Below are 12,372 nucleotides of genomic sequence, written 5' to 3' on the forward strand. Positions count from 1 at the left end.
GACTGGGCCAACCGTATGGAGTATGACAAATGGACCCAACATGAGGATGCTGGTCGACGGTTCGGGCACATGACCACAAACATCAGTGAATGTGTGAACTCCGTGCTAAAGGGTACTCGCAACCTCCCTGTCACATCATTGGTTAAGTCAACCTACGGGAGGCTTGCTCAGCTATTTGTGGTCCGGAGACAGACAGCAGAGGCACAACTCGGATCCGGCCATGAATTCTGTCAGGCATTGGTCAAGGCTATTGATCGGAACCTTAGAGACTCCAGGTGCTTTACTGTGACATTATACGACAGGCATCAATCCGAGTACACCGTGGCTGAGACAACACCAACGGGGACGTTCTCTCTTGGTAGCTATAGAGTTTCCCTTAAAGATCACCGATGCGACTGTGGGCACTTCCAGGCGCTGCATTATCCATGTTGCCACGCCATTGCCTGTTGCGCCTACTCCCGGCTCAACTGGGCGTCATATGTTCACGAAGTGTATCGTATGACTGAGGTGTTCAACGTTTACAAGCATGGGTTTCTCCCACCTATTCCTGAAGGCCTGTGGCCTCCATATGGTGGCCCAACCATTATTCCTGACCCTAATCTGCGGCGTGCAAAGGAAGGTCGTCCAAAGTCAACCAGGATCCGAGGAAGCATGGATCAGTCTCAACAGAATCAGCCGAAGCGTTGTGGGTTATGCCGTCAGCCTGGGCATACGAGAAGGAACTGTCACCAGCGATCACAAAGTGGTGGAGGGGATGCGTAGATCTCATGTTGGGTAACCCTCTTCTATGCTGTCTTATTTGTTTCTTGGTCTAAGTAATGTTAGTAATGCGTCGTTGGTTAAATATGTCACTTTCAACATGTTTTATCAACAACGAAATCTCAGTATAATAAACTCGTTTTATATTATCAGTTTCATTAAACCACTTTAGATATCTTTAATAATGTGCATTATAATATAAACCATACATGAACACATGAAATACTCTGAATCAGGCACTCACTACATAGTCAAAAGATAAATAATATTTAACAATAATTCTGAAATACATAAACACTAACAAGCATGCACATTACATAAACTAATTAGCATGCTGAATACATAACGTAACTACCATGATCAATACATAACGTAACTAACATGATCAATACATAAATAAACAAACAAAGTACTGGACAGGAACACGGAACCTCTCGTGGAACCAGGTGTAGCACACTGTCATCTGCTTCACTTTACTCTGAGGAGGTAACTCCCCGAACAACTCCCGGAACCACACCCATGCTGGTCTACCGTGTTCCATCAGATTCTCAAACTCAGTCAAGCACCCACTAACGGGTGCACCATTAATCGGCAAACCCAGCTGATACGCAACATCCTGTAGAGTAATGGTGCACTCACCAAACGGCATATGGAACGTGTGGGTCTCCGGACGCCACCGCTCAATAAATGCGCTAAGCAGAGACTCATCAACCCAGAACCACTGACTGTTTAGCCTAGCAAGATGATACAACCCCGCAGTCTCCAGATACGGTATAATCCGGTCATGTAAGGGCATATTCTGCTGCCGCCTAACGGCTGTAATAACCCTACTAGGCTGCAAAACGTTGGTAATAAAATCCCTTAACATACAACCATTACAAACAACAACATACATAATACTGGTGCTAAGATAACTGTGCACATTAAATTCATGGATTCTCTTATCCTGTATTAAATACTGAAGCTAAGCAAACTCTGCACTCACTACAACAAATTAACAATTTAAATTCACGAAAAAAATCTTTGAATAAAATAAAATAATGATAACAAAATATTGTGCAAAAATACTAAAAACCACACTAAGAAGATAAATAAGCATAATAAAATATGCATTACTAACAATACCGATAATATCATTCATATTTATGTAAATAATATTAAACAGAATCACAAAACAAATAAACGTAATCTGATAAAAATATTTACTAGCAATATTCCTACAAACATATCAATTGCTATATTAGAATTAAATTTAATTACAATAATAATAACAATAACAGTTACTAACCTCTTCGTCGATATTTCCTGCCACGTGAGCGATGCCATTTAGTCGGTACAATCGATCCTCATCCTCCATTGGCCCCACCACCCACTTCTCCTTCACTGCCTCCAAACCTTTTCCCAAATTCTCTCTACCACAATGAATCCAATTTTTTGCCTAAGGTTGCAAATGAATCCGTCCATGCCTTCAGCGGATTACATATATATATAGATACACGTAAACCGCGGTGGGTTATCGGGTTTTACGTTCAACATTGTTTCCTCATAAACCGTGGTGACTCCCCACGGTTTATGCACACCGATTTGTCTTCGTAAACCGTGGTGACCTACCACGGTTTACATGTAAAACTATTTGCTCCTAATCCGTGGTGACCTCCCACGATTTATGAGTGTTTAGAAACCGTGGTGGATTGCCACGGTTTACATATAAAACCCTTTTGCACAAAATCGTAACAACAAACAGATTTGCACATTTACGTAAATAACTCTCCCACTTTATTTATTTATGTAAATTGCCCTGAACTTTATTAGATAAAAAAAAACTAAGTTAATTATTAGTCTACTTAAATAAATATAGAAGATGCAGCAAAAGCTTAATATAAATAACATATCTATATGCCTTTTTAATACTGCATCTGAGTTCAAGTTCTAGTTAAAGTTGGATATAATTTAAGAACTCAGTGTGTGTGAATGAAGAGTGTGTGAGTAGTGTATAATGACAAAAAAGGAAAAAAAACAAATATTGAGGGTCTTGTGATTTGCCGAGAAGAGACTATTAAATAATAAAAAAATGTTTGATATTAAATATATAATATTAAATTTTCTTTTCAATTATTTGATGAGGTGTGACCTCTAGGAGGGGGATCCATTTCCCTGTCTTGCCAAGAGAAACAAAGAAGCTAATTAAAGATTTGAATAATAAAAATCATCATTTAAGTCAAGATTGTCGGCTAAAAAGTGGGAAACAAGTTGAAATATATATGCCAAAATAAGTCGAAACAAATTCAACTCCATTATTGAATTTGTATTAATTGAATTCTTAGTTGGATTAAGAGATATTTAGAATAATGTTAGATTGGCAATAACATAACTTTATTTTATTTAATTTAATATTCATAATGTTATATATATAATATTTATAATTATATATTTATTATATTTAAAATTATTTATTTATTTCAGTAATACTTAAGCAATAGAAATAAAAAAAATACATTACATAAAATAAAAATAAAGCCAATTATGACTTTCTATATTTCTCAAATTATGGCTTCCAGATATTTTTGTTTGTCTATTTATACAATATATGTTACTATTCTTAGACTCTAGTACGTTATGTATTATTTTTTTTTTCTACATGTATTTTTTGTGTATTCAATGGTCTCATTTTTTTTATTTGTTATCTATGATTCTATGTACAACCTATTCATAATTCAAATTTAATGATGGGTTTTTCTTTCAGTTTGTGAAAGCGAATAGAACAAACCAAACAAATTATAACGGTTGTGTCAGTACAATAATTGAGAGAAAAAAAACAAGATGCTGTTACTGGAAAGTGGAAACAATATTACTAGACAAGCAAAGTGTTTGCGTGGAATTGTTAGTTATAAACACGTGCACTCGAGTGTGTGTGGTTGAGATTGACAAACTCAAGATTTGAGCTTCTTCCAAATCCACACCTCATTCATCATCTCTCCTCATTTTCTGATCCAGAAAGTATATATAGTTTGTTTTTTATTTAGTTTTTTACTGCAAAAGATTTATTCATTTAAAATAGTTTGACGTAGACTTTCCATCCGAAAGTTTTAAATGTCTTATATGTTGGTGTGGCATTTGGCAACCGTTTCAACCACAATTGTGGAATTCTTGGTTTTTCGAAGTCAGCAAATAACCACCTTGTTAGAAAAGAAGTTAAACTAAAAAGAATATAGATAAATTGAAGAAGGAGAAGAATGGTGGAAAAAGCAGAAGTGATAATAGTAGGTGCTGGAACTTCAGGTTTAGCTGCTGCAGCATGCTTAACACAAAAATCAGTACCATTCACTCTTCTCGAAAGAGAAGATTGTTTTGCTTCCTTATGGCAAAAATACACCTATGACCGTCTTCACCTTCACCTTGGAAAAAAAGTGTGTGAGCTTCCCTTTCTTCCATTCCCTGATTCCTACCCTCGCTATGTTCCTAAGAAGCTCTTCATTGAGTATTTAGACTCATATGTGAAGCACTTCAACATCAACCCTTTGTACCACAGATCTGTGGAGCTTGCGGAGTTTGATGAGGTGGATCGGAAGTGGAAGGTGAAGGCTAAGAATAGAAGCTCCGGTGAGGTTGAAGAGTATTCTGGAAGGTTCTTGGTGGTGGCTACTGGGGAGACTGCCGAGCCACGTGTCCCTCGGGTTGAAGGTTTGGAGAGTTTCAAAGGGAAAGTGATGCACTCCACAGGATACAAGAATGGGAAGGAGTTCAAAGATGAACATGTTCTTGTTGTTGGTTCTGGTAATTCTGGCATGGAGATTGCTTTGGATTTGTCCAATTTCGGTGCCAAACCTTCCATCATTGTTCGAAGCCCGGTAGGTAGTTTCCGGTGCTTTCTCGACAACTGTTTATTTGTGAAGTTAATTGTTGAAAATCCTTAAATGATTACCTGTTTTTAACTAATAACTACTTCATACAAAAACACATGCTTTCACCTATTTTTCAAGCCATTAATATGTGTATGGAAATATTTATATAGTTTCAATGTATTTTGTGGTTTCTAGCTCTGTTTTGCAGATTAATGTTAAATTGTTTTTTGTTTGTATTATTATGTAGGTTCATATTCTATCAAGGAATATGATGTATTATTCAGGGATGTTGTTGAAGTATTTGTCCCTAAGCACAGTGGAGAAGCTGCTTGTTATAGTGAGTAGGATAGTGTACGGGGATCTGAGCAAGTATGGGTTACCTTGGCCAAGTGAAGGACCTTTCACCATGAAAATCAAGTATGGCAAGTTTCCTATCATTGACTTGGGAACTATCAAGAAAATCAAGCATGGAGAGATTCAGGTATATTCATATTTTTTATGGTAATTTCGGTCCCTATTAATAAGTGTTGTTAAAATTAAAATCATATTTTTTTATATTTTAATAATATTTTTAGACACATTTTTTTAAAAATATTAAACACTTTTTAAAAGATGATAAGTATGATATCCACATAAATATAAACATATTAGAATCATCCATTTTTGTGCATGATGTTATGTCCTAGGAACGGGTAATGGTATAATTAGATTAAAAAAATACCTATGTAGGAGGTAGAATACAACATATACAATAAAAGAACAAGAACTAAAAGCGTATAGGTCTTTGTCTGGTCCTTACAACTCAAAATGTCCAGGCATACTATATTAAATAACAATACTTAGTAATGTGTTGTCTTTATCTATCAATTATCGTCGTATGTTATATTAGTTTAGTGTATATTGTATGATATATAATGTTGCCATTCAGGTGTTATCGGCAGAAATAGAGAAAGTTAGAGGTAACGAAGTATTGTTTAAAGATGGCAAGTGTCACTCATTTGATTCGATCATATTCTGCACTGGCTTCAATAGATCAACACAAAGGTGGCTCAAGGTACAGGACAAATTAAATACTTCACATTTAACATATCTAAACTTATATATATAAATCGTCACATGGTTATATGAACTACCTACAGGGGGGTGATGATCTTCTGAATGAGAATGGTTTAGTTAAGGCAAGTAATTGTTCAAATTACTGGAAGGGTAAGAACAATTTATACTGCGTTGGACTTGCACAGAAAGGATTCTTTGGAGCTAACAGTGATGCTCAAAATGTAGCAAATGATATTGCCTCACTTCTCAATTAACTTGTAACTCTTAATGTTTTCTTGGCCTGTATGGTTACCTTTTTTTGTGATAAACAAAGGGGCAAAACGCCCAAAGACACTACGTAGAAACTATTCTTGGCCTGTATGGTTACTTTGAAGTTTGAACTTTTATTCAAATTTTACTATGTTAGTGTCAAACTATGAAGAATATGTTTTTGGTCAAAGCTATGATGCAATATTTTTGTCACTATATGAAGCATGTTTTTACATACAACAAAATCGCATAGAAGCCCATCATATGAACTATTTTCTTGGATTGGCCCATCAGTGAACTTTAGTAGACCAAATTGAATTGAACATCGGGTCGGGTAACGAACAAGTTTTCTGCTTTTGGGTCTGGGCTAGATGTAGCCCGGGATCCCGACCCAAAAGAAATGACTCAAATGAGATTATTCTCTTCTCACCAAATGTATATTGAAAATAACTACTTTTAATACCAAAAAAAAAAAACTTGGAAATTACCGGAAATTATGAACTCCAAAAATGATTTAAGATAGTTCTTCCAGAACTTCACGCAAAATTGAGGGTATATTATTTGATGTGTACCACGCAATAATCGGCTACTACGTACAGCTGTTAACCGACCTTAAAGATCGGAAACAACTAAAACAGAACGAACAGATTCTATCTCCCAAAAAGCTATCTCCAAAACTAAGCAAGACACTCAATCACGTCTCCACACTTCAGAGATATTCCTAACAGCACTAACCGGGAATATCGGAGCTAACTAAGCCCATTACCAAGCCAGAAACGCCTATAAAGCTAACCCCTTGAATTCATCAAGGGGCAGGTTCTAGATTAACTTCTAGTCATTTACTCTTTATTCACTAATTATTCACTCACTGACTTGAGCGTCGGAGTGCTTTGTGCAGGTACTCCCCCCGCCGTGTTTCAGAAGACCGAGATCACACCTAAATCCACACTTGGACAGCATATAGTTCAACTGTGTTCCCCAGTGTTCGTCCAAGGATCATTGTTCTCGGTCATCACAGGACGGAACATTTGGCGCCCACCGTGGGGCCCGAAAGCTAATCCCCACCATTATCACTACTTTTTTCTTTATTTTCTTCTTCTGCGCAGGGTTCATCAGGCTCACGACATGGCCGACAACGGAGTTCAAATACTTAGTCAGGCCGAACTTATGGCCCAGATGGCAGAACTGCAAGCGGAAGTCAAGAGACTAGCCGAGCTATCCACTCAGCGCAACAAAAAAGAGGAAGGCAACTCCAAAGATTCCACTCAAGGAGGGGCCGAGCTTATAGGTGTCAACCCACCCAAGGAAAAGCTGACCTTGGACAACCCGTTTTCTGAAGAGATTACGAACTTTCAGATGCCAAAAAATTTCACGCTTCCTTCCTCTCTTGAGCCATATAAGGGGATTGGTGACCCCCGGGCTCACATTAAGAAATTTCAATCTATGATGTTTTTTAACGGACCTAATAATGATCCTGTGCTTTGCAGAGCTTTCCCTACCTATCTAGACGGGGCCGCCCTACTTTGGTTCTCAAAATTGTCTGCAGGATCAATCGCTTCCTTCGAAGATCTAGCTAGGTCATTCATCGACTATTTTGCAGCAGCTCGGATCTATGTACATGGATCACACTATCTAAGCACCATCCGCCAGGGCCCGCAGGAAAGTTTAAAAGATTACATTACAAGGTTCACAGATGCCACCATGGAAATACCCGACTTAAATCCTGCCGTCCACCTACACGCCCTTAAAGCCGGACTCAGGCCCGGAAAATTCAGAGAAATAATCGCGGTTACCAAGCCAAAAACACTGGACGAATTCCGAGAAAGGGCAGCCGGACAAATGGAGATCGAAGAACTTCGAGAGGCCGACAAATCCGAAAGGAGACCAAGAAAGGAGGACGACAGGCCCTCCAGATCGGTGAACGCCAGAGACCTCGGCAAACCATTCAAGCTTACTCCGAAATTCGATAACTACACCAGATTCAATACGAAGAGAGAGAAGATAATCAAGGAGATACTGAACGCCAAGATTATAAAGCCACCGACCAGAGCATGGAGCTATCAAGATCAGCGATTCGTTGACAAAAGCAAGCACTGTGCCTTCCACCAGAAATATGGTCACACCACTGACGAATGCGTGATAGCCAAAGATCTCTTGGAAAGATTAGCACGACAGGGCCTCTTGGACAAATACATCGAGGGCGGAAAACACAGGGAAAGTAACAAAGAAGAACATCATCAAACCTCGGTCAGCAAAGAAACCAACAAATGGTCGAACAACAATCCACCCAAGGGGATAATAAACTGCATATCCGGAGGATTCGCTGGCGGCGGCAAAACAAGCTCGGCACGAAAGCGGAGCTACCGTGCGATGTTAGCAATCGAAGGAACGACACCACCAAACAACAAAGATATTCAGGATTTAGAAATCACTTTCAACCAAGCTGATATATGCTCAGCCGCTCCTCACACAGACGACCCAGTAGTAATTTCTATTCAGACAGGTGACCTTATGGTAAGAAAAGTCCTTTTGGATCCAGGTAGTAGTGCCGATGTTCTTTTCCATTCTACTTTCTTAAAAATGAATCTATCTGAAAAACTAATACAGCCCTCATCCGGAGAATTAGTAGGATTCTCTGGCGAGAGAGTACCAATCAAGGGGTACATATGGCTAAGGACGACGATGGGAAACAATCCATTATCAAAAACCTTAGACATACAATACCTGATAGTTGACTGTCCCAGTCCCTACAATATTATCCTCGGACGGCCTGCTCTGAATATGTTCAGGGCAGTCGTATCTACTTACCATCTGTGTGTTAAGTTTCAGGCGCAGGATAACAAAATAGCGACAATGCACTCTGATCGACAACAAGCTCGGCAATGCTACAACGCTAGCTTAAAAAGATCGGACGTAAACCGGAAACAAGGGGAGGTCCATTCAATAAATGGCTCAGAAATCTTGTCTTTGGCCGAGCTTGACCCTCGAGGGGATGCGCAGGAAAGACCTCAGCCGGCAGATGAGCTACACGAAATCCAGCTAACAAAGGTGCCGGGACAGGTAACCTACATCGGCCAAGCACTAAGAGGTCAGCAAAGATCGGAACTGATCAAATTATTACAAGAATACGCCGACTTATTCGCTTGGACCCCGGCGGATATGCCTGGCATTAGCCCAGATATCATCTGCCACAGGCTAGCCACGAACAAGACAAGCCGACCTATAGCCCAGAAGAAGCGAAACCTCGGCAACGAGAAGTCAAAGGCGGCCTTAGAAGAAACGGAGAAACTCCTCAAAGCTAACTTCATTAAGGAAATCCGCTTCACCACATGGCTCTCAAACGTGGTAATGGTAAGGAAAAGCTCAGGTAAGTGGCGCATGTGCGTCGACTTTTCAGATTTGAACAAAGCATGTCCTAAGGACGCTTACCCCCTACCATGCATTGATAAACTTGTGGACAACGCCTCAGGTTTTAACAGCTTGAGCTTCATGGATGCATACTCTGGGTACAACCAGATTCTAATGCACCCAGAAGACCAAAGCAAAACAGCATTTATAACTGAACATGGTAATTTCTGTTATAGAGTTATGCCGTTTGGCCTAAAGAATGCAGGTGCAACCTACCAGCGCCTGATGGACAAAGTATTCCGACACCAAATAGGTCGGAACATCGAGATCTATGTGGATGATATGGTCGCCAAGTCAACTAAAGATCGGTCACACTGCGACGACCTCAAGGAAATATTTGAACAGATCCGGACATACAATATGAGATTGAATCCAGAGAAATGCGCCTTTGGAGTACAAGGAGGAAAGTTCCTAGGCTTCATGTTGACTTCCAGAGGAATCGAAGCAAACCCTGAGAAATGCAAGGCTATACTCAACATGACAAGCCCCAAGACAATAAAGGAAGTACAGCAACTAGCAGGAAGGATAGCCGCCCTCTCCCGATTCTTACCCGCGGTATCAACTCGGTCACATCTATTCTTCCAGACGATCTTAAAAAACAAACAGTTCCAATGGACACCCGAGTGCGAGACGGCGTTCGCCGAACTTAAGACCCTTCTATCATCACCTCCCGTTCTACAAAGACCTGAAGTCGGCAAGCCACTGTACCTATACCTATCTGTTTCCAATCATTCCATAAGCTCGGCTCTCGTCGTTGAGACAGGAAGGATTCAACAGCCAGTGTACTTCGTCAGCAGAGTAATGCAACCAACAGAGCAAAGGTACCCTAAGATAGAGCAGCTCGCCCTTGCACTCGTGGTCACGGCAAGGAGGCTAAGACCTTACTTCCAAAGCCACACAATAGTAGTAAGAACGAATCACCCATTAAGGCAAATATTAACAAAACCTGAGCTGGCAGGACGATTGACCAAATGGTCGGTTGAACTCTCGGAGTTTGATATTCAGTTTCAGACCAGATCGGCCCTCAAAGCACAAATTCTCGCCGACTTTATCACGGAAATGACCTCAGACAAACACATTGAAACATGGGAGTTACATGTGGACGGGGCATCAAGCCGAGAAGGGAGCGGGGCTGGTATAATCTTAAAAGAGGGAAATAAGGTGGTAGCCGAGCAGGCTCTCCAGTTTCACTTCTCGGCAAGTAACAATCAGGCCGAGTATGAAGCCCTGATAGCGGGACTCAAGCTCGCCCTAAGCCACAAAGCGACGAACTTAACGGCACATTGCGATTCCCTCCTGGTGGTCCAACAAATCCGAGGAGAATTCCAGGTAAAAGATCCCTTGCTAGAGCGATACTGGCTCATAGCAAAGGATCTAATTTCAAATTTCAATTCATTCACCATAATACATGTACATAGAGAACAAAATGTCAGGGCGGACATACTATCTAAGCTCGCCGCTACAAGGGCGGAGACACAAACATCAACATTATCACAACACACACTCACAAAGCCAAGCATTGAACTGTTATCTATTGAAAGCATTAACCACCTCCATGATTGGAGGAGACCTTTCCTTGAATATATCTGTACAGGCACCATACCCAGGAACGAGCTTCATCCTCAACAGTTCAGACGGAAGGCAAGCTTCTACACGAGAATATCAGGGGAGCTATACAGACGAGGTTTCTCACAGCCATTACTGAGATGCCTAGACCAAGACCAGGCCCGAGAAGTAATGAATGAAGTCCATGAAGGAGTGTGTGGGAACCACATAGGAGGACGAGCTCTCGCCGCTAAGATAATCCGAACAGGATACTACTGGCCGACCATGAAGAGAGATTGCATAGCAAGGGTCAAAACATGTGACAAATGCCAGAAGCACGAGGCGATCTCAACGAAGCCAGCCGAGGTATTACACAGTATGGAGGTGAGCTGGCCTTTCCACAGATGGGGGCTGGATATCCTCGGCCCTTTCCCAACAGCACCAGGACAGGTAAAATTCCTCTTGGTATCCATAGACTACTTCTCAAAATGGATAGAAGCACAACCCTTAGCAAAAATAACGGCCGAAAAGGTACGATCTTTTATTTGGAAAAATATGATCTGCCGCTTTGGAATACCAAAAGAAATAATATCATACAATGGTAGGCAATTCACGGACAATAAGCTCGGTTCATTCCTAAAAAGTTTTAATATCCAACATCGTTTTAGCTCGGTGGAACACCCACAAACTAATGGGCAAGCCGAAGCTGCTAACCGAGTTGTGTTGCAGGCAATAAGAAAGAAGCTTGATAACGCGAAAGGAGAATGGGCCGAACTCATCCCCGAAGTACTGTGGAGTTACAACACCACAATACATAGCACCACAGGCGAAACACCTTTCAAGTTAGTCTACGGCTCAGAAGCACTAATCCCCATCGAGGTCAGAATTCCAACGTTAAGAACCGAACTATACGACGAACAACAGAACCTAAGGGCCAGAAATGCCGAGCTTGACCTAGCCAAAGAAGATAGAGAAATCGCCGCCATCAAGCAAAGGGCCCAAAAAAGAATAATGGAAAGAAAACGCAATAAGATGGTGAATCCAAGGACATTCAAGGAAAGCGATCTCGTACTCAGACGAACAGAGGAGGCCAGGCGACCTCCAGCCCACGGCAAACTCGCTGCAAACTGGGAAGGCCCCTTCCGTGTAACCAAAGTGCTCGGCAAGGGGGCATATCAACTCCAAACACTACAAGGCAAAGCCATTCCAGGAAACTGGAACGTCTCCTCACTCAAAATGTATATGTCCTAGTTTGTACCAATATGCGGATGAAGGTACTCTTTTTCCCCCCTTAGAGCTTTTTTCCCAAAGAGAGGGTTTTTGCCTAAGGAGGGTTTTAACGAGGCCGGACGCCCTGCGATTCCAAATAAAGACGATAAATTGTGGAACAGATATAGCCTAACAATGACAACATTACTATAAATCATAAATATACTATCATCGAACTGGCCAAACATCGGCCAAAATTCCACAATTGTCAAACCGAACCCAACGTCGGCAAAATACCATACAA

The 12,372-nt window shown here is 40.9% G+C and overlaps 2 protein-coding genes across 2 annotated transcripts; both read left to right on the plus strand.

The window, feature by feature from the left end:
• Positions 1–3,751: 3,751 nt before the first annotated feature.
• On the plus strand, positions 3,752–6,030 carry LOC130933289 (probable indole-3-pyruvate monooxygenase YUCCA10). The gene is made up of 4 exons (XM_057862867.1): positions 3,752–4,607; positions 4,849–5,082; positions 5,530–5,655; positions 5,741–6,030. The coding sequence occupies exons 1-4, from the start codon at positions 3,993–3,995 to the stop codon at positions 5,909–5,911; spliced, it is 1,146 nt and encodes a 381-aa protein (XP_057718850.1). The 5' UTR covers positions 3,752–3,992; the 3' UTR covers positions 5,912–6,030.
• A 1,001-nt stretch (positions 6,031–7,031) lies between these two features.
• LOC130933653 (uncharacterized) lies at positions 7,032–12,110 on the plus strand. The gene has a single exon (XM_057863277.1). The coding sequence runs from the start codon at positions 7,032–7,034 to the stop codon at positions 12,108–12,110; it is 5,079 nt and encodes a 1,692-aa protein (XP_057719260.1).
• Positions 12,111–12,372: the final 262 nt, after the last annotated feature.

Source organism: Arachis stenosperma, chromosome 6, assembly GCF_014773155.1.
Source record: "Arachis stenosperma cultivar V10309 chromosome 6, arast.V10309.gnm1.PFL2, whole genome shotgun sequence".
Lineage (NCBI taxonomy): Eukaryota > Viridiplantae > Streptophyta > Magnoliopsida > Fabales > Fabaceae > Arachis > Arachis stenosperma.

What these genes read in the sequence shown, in the direction of transcription:
- LOC130933289 (XM_057862867.1), top strand. Translation starts at nt 3,993, where the DNA reads ATGGTGGAAAAAGCAGAAGTGATAATAGTAGGTGCTGGAACTTCAGGT. An exon ending in CCATCATTGTTCGAAGCCCG is followed by an intron (nt 4,608 to 4,848) that starts GTAGGTAGTTTC and finishes ATTATTATGTAG; the next exon opens with GTTCATATTCTATCAAGGAA. An exon ending in TCAAGCATGGAGAGATTCAG is followed by an intron (nt 5,083 to 5,529) that starts GTATATTCATAT and finishes GTTGCCATTCAG; the next exon opens with GTGTTATCGGCAGAAATAGA.
- LOC130933653 (XM_057863277.1), top strand. Translation starts at nt 7,032, where the DNA reads ATGGCCGACAACGGAGTTCAAATACTTAGTCAGGCCGAACTTATGGCC.